This window comes from Lissotriton vulgaris, unplaced genomic scaffold, assembly GCF_964263255.1.
Source record: "Lissotriton vulgaris unplaced genomic scaffold, aLisVul1.2 SCAFFOLD_6437, whole genome shotgun sequence".
Classification (NCBI taxonomy): Eukaryota; Metazoa; Chordata; class Amphibia; order Caudata; family Salamandridae; genus Lissotriton; species Lissotriton vulgaris.
Genome location: NW_028252283.1, coordinates 22,022 through 33,368, shown reverse-complemented (window position 1 = coordinate 33,368; position 11,347 = coordinate 22,022). Strand labels below are relative to the sequence as shown.

The 11,347-nt window shown below is 43.7% G+C and overlaps 1 protein-coding gene and 4 non-coding genes across 5 annotated transcripts; all 5 read right to left on the bottom strand.

The window, feature by feature from the left end:
- Positions 1-8,649, bottom strand: LOC147662604 (heat shock cognate 71 kDa protein). Its single transcript, XM_086951046.1, has 9 exons — positions 8,568-8,649; positions 7,444-7,653; positions 6,408-6,613; positions 5,959-6,111; positions 4,490-5,045; positions 4,097-4,299; positions 1,964-2,162; positions 1,446-1,678; positions 1-423 (listed from the first exon to the last, which is right to left on the bottom strand). Exons 2-9 carry the CDS (start codon positions 7,646-7,648, stop codon positions 235-237), a joined length of 1,944 nt encoding a protein of 647 aa, XP_086807172.1. The 5' UTR covers positions 7,649-7,653; positions 8,568-8,649; the 3' UTR covers positions 1-234.
- Positions 1,306-1,400, bottom strand: LOC147662608 (small nucleolar RNA SNORD14). The gene has a single exon (XR_015305524.1). It is a non-coding gene; the product is annotated as a small nucleolar RNA SNORD14 (small nucleolar RNA).
- On the bottom strand, positions 1,752-1,846 carry LOC147662607 (small nucleolar RNA SNORD14). Its single transcript, XR_015305527.1, has one exon. It is a non-coding gene; the product is annotated as a small nucleolar RNA SNORD14 (small nucleolar RNA).
- Positions 5,749-5,843, bottom strand: LOC147662606 (small nucleolar RNA SNORD14). The gene has a single exon (XR_015305522.1). It is a non-coding gene; the product is annotated as a small nucleolar RNA SNORD14 (small nucleolar RNA).
- Positions 6,925-7,019, bottom strand: LOC147662605 (small nucleolar RNA SNORD14). The gene has a single exon (XR_015305523.1). It is a non-coding gene; the product is annotated as a small nucleolar RNA SNORD14 (small nucleolar RNA).
- Positions 8,650-11,347: the final 2,698 nt, after the last annotated feature.

Sequence of the window (11,347 nt, the reverse complement as noted above, 5' to 3'; positions counted from 1 at the left end):
TTAACTGCCAATTAAATAGATTTTATTCGTCAGGACTCAAAGTTTGTTACAGTACAGATAAGTAAAGTGCAATGCTGTTCTCTCCTCTCGCCCCAGGTTCAAGTACTCTGAATGCCCAGTAGGTGCACAGCAGCTTCAATGTGAAATCGGGTTTGCTTTTCAAACAGCTACTGTTACAAATTTGTGTCCTTGGATCACCTTTGACGACAAAACCCTGCGGAACAAATTACTCTTTTAATCGACTTCTTCGATAGTGGGTCCAGATGAGCCACCGCTGCCAGCTGGAGCGCCGCCAGCGCCTGGGAACCCTCCGGGCATGCCGCCGGGCATCCCACCAGCACCCTGGTACAGCTTGGTGATGATCGGGTTACACACCTTCTCCAACTCCTTCTGCTGATGCTCGAACTCCTCCTTCTCGGCAGTCTGGAAGAAAGGAGTCACACGTTAGCGTGAGGGTGCATTAGTGAGTGGAAGTCTGCTCAAACAGCAAAAAGGAACACGTGCGTTACACAACGCAGCAGCTGGGTACGAACTAACAATGGCCGCGAGGGGCGAAATTCAGATCAGTTACTCTGCATTATACGCCCCCCCCCCCTCCCTTTTAAGGGTGGCCCGGATTTGGCGGGACAGTCTAGAGTTCAATCGACTAACTTGGTAAATTTAAAGAATTTAGCTCATGGCCCCCGTGTTTTAGACGTTGACTGAAGACGGTGGGAGGTGCTCTTAGGTTTACTAAAGGGGGGATAGATAGTCGGTAGCAGTTATAAGAAAGCAATTTAAGATGCATAACATTTGCTTCAAAATGGTTATATTACGTTCTGAGGAGCGCGGGCATTCGACACTAGAGAGAAGTAATAAATGTAATCCTATATGTTGAATGTCCAGGGGGCATATCAAGAAAGGGAGTTACATTATCACCGCTTTTATCGGCAGTTTCCTGCCGATAAAAGCGGCGATAATGTAAGGCCCTTTATTGAAGATATGCCCCCAATTTTTTGGGCATACAAGTTCTGGTCACCCTCGCGCCCTATGGCAGTTGACCAAATCATGCGGGACTCGTGTACCATAGTATTTATAGGGCTAGAACTTTGCATAATTTACATCAGATCAAGAGGCAAATCATAGCGAGCAGAAGCCTGCCCCGCACAGAGCTACGCTAAACCAAAGTGCAGTCCTTACTGGGGCGTTTGAAATTGAACACGTTTAAATATATATGATTAACACTTGGCATGCATTGATGCTTGAAGTGAGCGCAAGACATTGGATTAAAAACACGGTTAATAGTACAGTTATGGTGATTAATGGTCGCTCAGACATCCAAGGAAGGTACTAGCCAACATTAGCCTTTCGGCTTCTGGTGGAAACTACGAATGGCTTTGGAACAAAATTCATCACAGCGACCAAGTCAAATCAAAGAAAGCATCGTACTGTTATGAAACACGTACCTGATTTTTATCCAGCCAGGCAATTATTTCGTTGCATTTCTCCATAATCTTCTGTTTGTCCTCGTCACTGATTTTCCCTTGCAGTTTCTCGTCTTCCACCGTTGCCTTCATGTTGAATGCATAGGATTCCAGAGAGTTTTTGGACGACACCTTGTCGCGCTGTTTTTCGTCCTCAGCTTTGTATTTCTCAGCCTCTTGGACCATTCGCTCAATGTCTTCCTTACTGAGGCGACCTATTAAAAATAACGTCAGATCATGTAGCAGCCACTTAAGTTTACGCAGACAACCTTAATTGAGCAGATGCGGTCGCTCAGACATCCAAGGAAGGTACTGGCCATCATAAGTTTTTCAACTTCTGGTGGAAACTACGAATGACTTTGGAACATAATTCATCACGGCGACCATGCCCTCTGCTACATGCTATTAAAGCCAAGGCGCAAGCCTTGCATCACTCAAGCTAATAACTTGAAACAGCCAAAACGTAAGCCTCAGCCATTGAAGCCTGTAGAGTAGCTTACCTTTGTCGTTTGTGATGGTAATCTTGTTCTCCTTTCCGGTGCTCTTATCCACAGCAGATACATTCAGGATACCGTTGGCATCAATGTCGAATGTCACCTCGATCTGAGGAACGCCTCGAGGAGCTGGCGGAATACCAGTCAACTCAAACTTGCCCAACAAGTTGTTATCTTTAGTCATGGCCCTCTCGCCTTCGTACACCTAAAAAAAGAAAGTGTTTGTTGAGTGGGTCCGTGGACACATTGTTTGTACACTTGTGAAGTTACGATCATGGTCAATGCACAGCACCAGCAGGAAAAACTGCTACAAGAGCCAAATGAAGAATTGAGTAGCAGGCCACTGCCACAACAGGATCCAGATTGAAATAAGCCGGAGTGTAAACCTAGGCTATCAATCTCACGGAGGTTTCGTTTAGCCACTGACACTTAACGAAAGACCCGCGCTCCCAGTTCAATGGGGACTACACCACCCCCTTTTATTTCGAGAGCACTCATTTCGGGTCCCGTTTTCCAGATCATGTGGACCGGCTGATTCGCCTTTCTACAAAGCTCCTGGCACTAGTTTGGGATCACCCATACCATGGTAAGACCGCCGTGGCCCTTACACCCTGTGATATTTTGACGCTATATACAGACGCTTTGATAACTAATCCAGATTTACTTCAGGTTCCCTTACAGTAGGTTTTCCTTGATATACAAGGTAAGCCTTACTTGGCATGCAGTTGTTTCCCCACCCCTTAAGTCCCTTCCATTAGTCATTTCGGCTTTTTATTTGTAGGAGCCCCACCCACATTTTGGATCTCAGCACCAGTCTCTTTAAACATAGCAGCAGGGTCGGAGTTATCCCAGGCGGAGGAGTGAGATAACTTTATCTGGTTGCCGTGTCATTCTTTGTGGTTTCTTTCTTCTTACTCCGCCCCCTTTTTCCTGATTTTTCCAAATTTTAAGTACCTTTATAGTTCCTTTGCACTCTATCCATTGATTTTCCCAATTGTCTGTTCGCCAGCCCTGGTTACCCTTGTACTTTTACGTCCCACTGTTATGATCCCTCCTTTCATCCAGACGGCATTGTACTCACCGATTCTGGTCAGAGCAAACATGTATTTGGTTTATTGTATACTGTCGAATGTTTATTACAGGCTCTGCTGTTAATGTTTCACTTACTTTTTGTTCCGCCATATGTTGACGTTGTTCTTATACTGCTTCCACTGACTAACCTCACTTATCCTTCCAGTACCTTTAAACATTCACCTTATCAGTGCCTTAAAACTCAACCCTACCATGGTCGTACGTCACTTACCACTAGACAAGTGTGGTTTTGTTTCAAAAGTCAAGTTATTTGCCTTCAGGCCCTTCACACTACTTTTATAGGGTTTCCACGTGTGTTCTCATTTCACTAAAAACACACAAGCTGCCATACACCTTTTGTTACCTTCCCAGCCCTGAAAACGTCACGGGATACTTCCCAGTGCGACGAAACATGCGTTAGCTGGTTGTCCTTTGTCTAGATTAAAACTATTAACATTAACTATTTGAGTGGACAGCTCTACGGATGCTTAGAACAAACATGGTTTGTATCACACCATGTGTGTGGGTTTACACCCACATACTTACGGGGGTTATAGGGTATTTCCTCTGACCTGGTAACAGTGCTACACTTCCTGGCATATCCAAAACCTACCTCCCAACAAGTTAGTGACCTGCCAGTGTACTTATAAGCTGTCAAGAAGACTTTAATGAAACTAAAATTTGATGCAGGCTTGGAAAATTGCACCAGCTTTAAAATGCCAATAGTAGATACTCACCCAACCTCTGAGCACAGGTGAATGAAATTTAAAGACTCAGCAAACTATAGTCAGTGTATCCATAGATGTCTTAAGCTATACTACCAGAAATTAAGATGTAAGTTCAAGGCAAATTCCCAGAGGGCATAACACATGTGCCATCAAATAGCAACTAGAACACTAAGTCCATATAATTTAAATCAGTTCTGCAAGCAGAATTAGAAAAATATCTAATTTTAAATGGGGTGCAATCGTGTAGCCGAGGGCATATGCACGGGTCAGTTACAATTTTACAGCAGCGTCAGCATGCATAAACAAAAATCTCCACATGCATGAAGCAAATGTTAAATACCTGAATCAGTACACCAGGTTGGTTGTCAGAGTAGGTGGTGAAGGTCTGCGTCTGCTTGGTGGGGATGGTGGTGTTTCTTTTGATCAGCACGGTCATGACACCTCCAGCAGTCTCAATACCCAAGGACAAGGGGGTGACATCGAGCAACAGCAGATCTTGAACATTTTCAGACTTGTCTCCAGAAAGGATGGCCGCCTGCACCGCTGAGTTTAAGATGGAATAAAATCACTTAAAATTGCAGTTTTGATTCAGAAAAAACGAAATGCATTATATAGGCACACGCTTAAGGTTAACATTCATTACCACATACAAATTAGAGTTAAGGAATTCAAATAAAAAATAGGACCAACGAAGAAATAACACTTTTATGTACCATAACGATTCCTAACTAACCTGCACCATAAGCCACAGCCTCGTCAGGATTAATGCTCTTGTTCAACTCTTTGCCATTGAAGAAATCCTGGAGCAACTTCTGGATCTTCGGAATGCGAGTGGATCCTCCGACCAGGACAATGTCATGAATCTGGCTCTTGTCGAGCTTGGCATCACGGAGGGACTTCTCAACGGGATCGAGGGTTCCCCTGAACAAATCAGCATTCAGCTCCTCAAAACGGGCTCTGGTGATGGAGGTGTAGAAGTCAATGCCCTCATATAGTGAATCGATTTCAATGCTGGCTTGGGTACTGGAAGAAAGAGTGCGCTTAGCACGTTCACAGGCTGTGCGCAAGCGTCGAACTGCTCGCTTGTTATCGATGATGTCTTTCTTATGCTTGCGCTTGAACTCGGCCACAAAGTGGTTAACCATGCGGTTGTCGAAGTCTTCCCCTCCCAAATGAGTGTCACCTGCCGTAGACTTCACCTCAAAGATGCCATCTTCAATGGTCAGGATGGAGACATCAAAAGTACCGCCACCAAGATCAAAGATCAACACGTTCCTTTCTGCGCCAACCTAGACACAAACATACATTTACGGTTACTACGATGAAGTAAACGCTTGATACACAACGTTAAAGCTGTTCTAACGAACTTTAGCTAATCATTGGCAGAAGCCTTAACGGCGTTTACAGGGACTTACAGTCCGTGTGCAGAGGGCAAACTATTCCACAAGGAGCCTTTCATTTCTGGCTCGACTTGTATTTATAAAACTGGCCAAGAAAAGAGGGCCCTTAAGCCTGTAATTATAAACTAACTAAGCGCCAAATACAAGTAAAAGTTAGAGATGCGAGGTAATACCAAGAAAACTAGTATGGTCTAGTAGGGTCTACTGGTGAAGGAATGACTCCACAAGTTGCATTTTAAATAGGACCGCTTAAAATGCGCATGGTACACAACCATAGGCTTGGCCGACTGCTTTATTTCATTGGGCATTTGATGTCTCGCTTTGAAAGACTTGTTTCCAGCTCACAGGGGTTAATTAAAACAAATAACAGGGGTGCTTTAGGGAGGAGGGAAGGTGGTAAGGGGAAGGTAGCGGGCTGACGAGCATTTATCAAGACTGCTTTAGGTTTTAGATCAACACTAAACCCAGTAGCAATAAAAGCTGCTGGGAGCAGAAAAATGCACGGGTCATGTTCCTACCATCAGCTTTTACCAAGTAGAATTTGTTTTCGTGTGCAGACAACCAAATTCAAGCTTGTATGTACTCTTAACAGTCGCTCAGACATCCAAGGAAGGTACTAGCCAACATTAGCCTTTCGACTTCTGGTGGAAACTACGAATGGCTTTGGAACATAATTCATCACAGCGACCATTGCGTCAAGAGTAGCCTGTAAGCATGGTTCAGCAACCATTACAGCTTTAAGATCCTATCATCTAACTCCTAAGTTAGAACACAAGTCAGATATGACTAAGAAATTACCAACCTTTTTGTCTAGACCATAAGCAATAGCAGCAGCAGTAGGTTCATTGATGATTCGAAGGACATTGAGGCCTGCAATGGTGCCTGCATCTTTAGTAGCTTGACGCTGGGAGTCGTTGAAGTAAGCTGGAACTGTCACGACGGCATTGGAGACGGTCTAAAAACAAAATAAGTGAGAAAGTCCAGCATATATTATTAAGAGTCATCAAAGGAAGGTACTAGTAAACACATTGCCATTTCAATTTCTGGTGCACACTAGAATGTGTTTCTAAAAACATAAATCACACAACCACTCTAAACTCAGTACAACAAAGAGCAAATTTAGTAGGCGAAGCAAATTGAGGTTGGTAGCCATTCGTTAACACACCAATGTACATATACACTACAGAAGAGAAACTATCCAGCAGGGTAGCCAGATCTATTCGGTAAATGCTACTTCAGTAACTGACTTACCTTGCCTAAGTATGCCTCTGCAATTTCTTTCATCTTTGTGAGTACCATGGAGGAAACTTCTTCAGGGTAAAACGATTTTGCCTCCCCCTTGTAGTCCACCTGAACCTTGGGCCTCCCGCCATCACTTATTACAGTAAAAGGCCAGTGCTTCATGTCAGACTGGACAACATGATCTTCGAACCTGCGGCCAATCAACCGTTTAGCATCTAAAAAAAAGAAACAAAATCCTGAATCGAGGCCACAATGTAATTCGAAGCAAATTAAACACAGGATGTTACTTTTGTCAGTTCTGACATTAGAATCCATTAGTGGATGTCGTCTCAAATCTAATGGGCAGTTGCAAAACATATGTAGTGACTTCAGACCCACGTGTTTGGGCAGTGACTAATGCAAGCAACATGAGTGGGATCCATAAACGGGCGTTATTGTTCAAGTCACCATTTACTGCAACTCCCCCCTCCCACCCCAATCGTTAAAGTCATAACCCACAGACTGTAGGTACATGGATACTACGTGGTCGCTCAGACATCCAAGGAAGGTACTAGCCAACATTAGCCTTTCGGCTTCTGGTGGAAACTACGAATGGCTTTGGAACAAAATTCATCACAGCGACCACTTCAGAACATTGAACTTGTGGTTTTCTTCACCTACACATTAGGAGTACCCCTAAGATTAGTATGAGAAGCAGCCGCCTCATGTAGTAAGCTATAAAGCAATGGCCGAGCTCACCAAGAAAAAAAAACCAAGCCAACAAATGCAACAACTGTTAAGGAAATTGGTGAAAACAATCTTTAATTAGGAGCGCGCGTGTCACACTGATAAACCAGATGGGAAGACAGTAACCTTGAACTAAAACCAAGTAATCTGAAACACCAATGGATCGCTTCCACCGAGGAACACTGGTAAAAAGAGCACAGTTGGGCCTCTAGTAAACCGACCTCAACTCTCCTAAAGTCGCTGCTGGGGGAGGCAAGCGAAACATGTCTGAGTGGGAACTCAAAAGCAATAAACCAAATACGCGAGGTACTTTACTCACCGAAAACTGTGTTGGTGGGGTTCATTGCAACTTGGTTCTTAGCCGCATCGCCAATTAGCCTCTCGGTATCTGTGAAGGCAACGTAGCTTGGAGTGGTTCTATTGCCCTGGTCATTGGCAATGATTTCAACTTTGCCATGCTGGAAGACGCCCACGCAGGAGTAGGTGGTACCAAGATCAATGCCAACTGATGGTCCTTTCGACATTGTGCCTGTAAGAAAGATGGACGTTAAAACACAGGATTAAGACAAGCCTAACAAATTCAAGAGTCCAGCAGTAACACAATAACTAGAGGAGATTTGTGGTGCACGGCAAGCAATAAATAAAATGTTGAGCCTCGGCCAGCAAAAGTGGGTTGTGAGCACAAGTGACAGGTAAAAACGTAAGACACTTACACAAATTTAGTTGCACCATATATATTGTTTAGGACTTAAGTTACGGAGTACGGGTAAGCCAAAGCAGCCATAGATACCAATGTAACCGGAAAAAAAACACGAGGACCCCAATCTAAAATGGCCGCTGCTGTACATCACATCCGACTCCTCCTCCAACCCCCCTTGTCATCCATCAGTTACCTAGACACTGACATGCGTCATTTCCGCACTGGTGCCATCGCTTCCTTCATGCCGGTCGGCCATCGAATTTCCTAGACTCAATGAAGCTTGCTCTACCCAGTTAGTCCGTGGAAAATACTAACGGAAAGGCGTCAACGCACCTTACTACGAACATGAATCAAAACGACTCGGAAAGTGCCGTTAGAGGCCTGCAACGCATGAATTAGGAGTAACCGCCACAGAGAACTCTATAATCACAAAGCCCACTGAGGCGGCGCTCATATAAAGCTCTTTAATTAACGCTACATACGTGAAACTAAATAAAATGTGTAGCAAAAAACTACATACACGGTGAGATAATCCCACCACGTACCCGACTGAGCCAGCGGTACCACCAAATAACCAAAATATAGCAGCAACCGAGGCGACGATTATGTCACAACAAAGATATTCGACGAATAATTTCCAACAAATTTGTACATGCCAGCCAAATAAGGTATTCCTCCACTACAATTCCCACTCCAGCCATCCAACAAGGGGAGACCCGTCATCTTGGCACCAGGCCGCTTACCTGCTGATCTTCGCGGTTCTCTTTACGCTTGTTTCAAGACAGAAGCTGATGCCTGTCTGTGAACCGCCGGCGTCTGAATGGGAGGATGATGAAGGCCGGCTTCAATATATAGCGCAGGGAACCTTCCAGAAAGGAAACGCCCGACTAACGTACGTCACGGCCTTGTAGCCTATCAGGCACCTCGGCTTTCTTCCTCCGCGCGCCTGCTGCTTTCTGGCTGAAGGAAATGCGCGTTAGCCCCACGGGCGATCTCCATGACGTTGCAATGGAAAGCATAAAGTCAATGAAAGTAGGCTCTTGTGGTGCACTTAGAGAGCACTGGAACTGAGCAGTTATTTCTTCCAAATTTGTAGCAGAGCGTTGAATGTTATCGGAGTTCTTATAATTACTGCAAGACAGATTGATACATTATTCGAGCTACGAAGTATTTTGTTTGCAGTGGTGGCATCGTTTCAACGTATGGTATGTGGGTGCATAGCCGACGATCATTTGAATGCACCAACGATTCTTTCGTGTTCTATTCACAAAATAAATATTTGAAAGAAAGGACATCTTGTAGCACTGTTTTTAAGTTGATTTGTACGATTATTTCTTGCATTATAATTAAACTATTTTACCTATCAAACAGCAGCTTTTGGTTCAACGCTGAGTTACTTTTTGTCTTTCTTCTCCGATCTTGTTGTTAAGCACCTCTGACGTGCAGACATTTACCTCAGAGTGTTGTACTCCTATCAACACTGGCTTTTTTGTCACAAAATTATTTACCATTCAAAGATGGCCGCTTTATTTGCATTGACGGAACAGTATCCAGACGCCATTGTCTTTGTTCCTTCTTGGTTTCCATGCGGTAGAATTATTTTGCATACTCCAATTATGTGTGCGCGCGCCGGAGTTCATGCGGGCCCCAGAAGCAGACTCACTGACCAATGACGTCAACATAAGCGAGAGATCCAGCTGTCAAAACACTTGGACCAATGTGTCTCAAAAGGCTTTCACCCATTATGCTGTGTTCACATTTTACTGTGTAATATTCAAATGAGGCTTCCGCGATCTAACTAGAGACTATTCCATACAATTATATTTCATAACAAAAGGATGCATTGGAAAATGAAAAATTAGCTCGTATATTTTCCTGGGGGCATATAGCTATGCTGTTTAAACCTAAGAATATGCAGTATTCAATTCAATTCAATTTTTTATTATGTTTTGGAACTCCGTGGAGGTCCACATAAAAGAAACTCACAATACAAAGCTCCATTCATTACCAGAAAGACAATTTACAACAATTACCGCAATACAAAATAATTCATAGATACATACTTCATAAGCAAGCCTTCAATAACTAGCTAAAAAGCATTAAAAAAAGTTAAGAATGTTAAAACAGAATCTCTCATTTGGGGGGTTATATAAGGCAAGCATAAAAGAATTAGCATTTAAAATACCCATTTGCAACCATATTTGCCTTAACCATTTACGGCGAAATGGACGCAGCGCTGGACATATGAAAAGTACATGCATTCGATCTTGAGTGGACAAGTGACAAAGGTCGCAAATTGCAGGGACTCCGTACCATTTAAACAAGAGATTACTTAGCTTAGCAAGGATCGAGGCGCTGTCCAATCTGTAGCTAAGGTCCCAGGAAGCCTCTTTCAAGACAGACTTTCACTGGGCTGCGGATAAGGAAAAGAGGGTACTCTCCTCCAATTGCAGAAGCGATACAGCCTTTCTAAAAATTTTAACAATTAGGGAATATTCTCTTAAACTTCCCAATAGTTCCGCCTTTAAAAGGGTTCTCATAGTCCCCGCTTCTCCTCTGGCTAAGCTTGCGACCCAACGTACTACCGCTGCCAGGCCCTGCACCCAACTGCTGCGCAGGCCGAACTCAAGTCTGCAAGCGGCCACTGAACAAGCGGAATTAATGGAAGTTACGCTTCTTAATAATTTTCCTTCAACCACATTTAAAAAATCCCAATGCCTTAGGTCGACCAATTCCAATCCATACAAGAGGGTAGAAGGAATTTTTGCCCTGAAGACCTCCAATAAATAAGAAAAATGCCTTCTTCCCATTGCCGAGTACAATGCCCTTAAGCTTCTCCCTTGGGATAAGGCCTTCCGGGCATTGTTGTCGATATGGGGTTTATCACTTAAAGAGTCTGAAATTAATTTTCCCAAGAACACATAACTCTTTACCACCTCAAGTTTGTCGCCTCCCACAGACCAGACAAAGCTCTCAAACTTATGTTTTTTCCGGCCTGAAATACACATAATTTTATTCTTTGCTGCATTAATTTTTAGATAGTGGGTTTCTGCATACAAATGTAAAGCATGGAGGCGTTTGGCAAGACTTTTAGGCATAAGATCCATTATTAAAATAACATCCGCATATAACAGACATGAAATGTGCTTTCCACCCAAAACTGGGGCTATACCATCACAAGAGGAGAGTGAGGCGGGAAGATCTGCAATATACAGAGAGAAAAGCAGTGGGGCAAGGAGGCAACCCTGCTTAAGGCCATTAATTGAAGGAATGATCTTAGATAATCCTCTATCTCCTCCTTGGAGAACTTGACACCATGTGTCTGTATGTAGCGCCTGGGTCATATCTAGCAATTGAGGGGGTGTTGGAACCTAAATATGTCAGGTCACCTAGGGTAGCCTGGCCTAGGGTAAGACAAATTCAATAGAGGCACATGTGTAAAGGTTGCAAACCACCCAGCAGTAATCCAATGCAATATCACTCAAAAATGACACCACACCAATAGGTATGGAAAAATATGGAT

Excerpts from the sequence above, each read along its gene's own strand:
- LOC147662604 (XM_086951046.1), bottom strand. The coding sequence starts at position 7,648 with ATGTCGAAAGGACCATCAGTTGGCATTGATCTTGGTACCACCTACTCC. Across the intron at positions 2,163-4,096 it reads AACCTGGTGTACTGATTCAG|GTGTACGAAGGCGAGAGGGC; the intron begins GTATTTAACATT and ends TTCTTTTTTTAG. Across the intron at positions 1,679-1,963 it reads TACCATCACAAACGACAAAG|GTCGCCTCAGTAAGGAAGAC; the intron begins GTAAGCTACTCT and ends TATTTTTAATAG.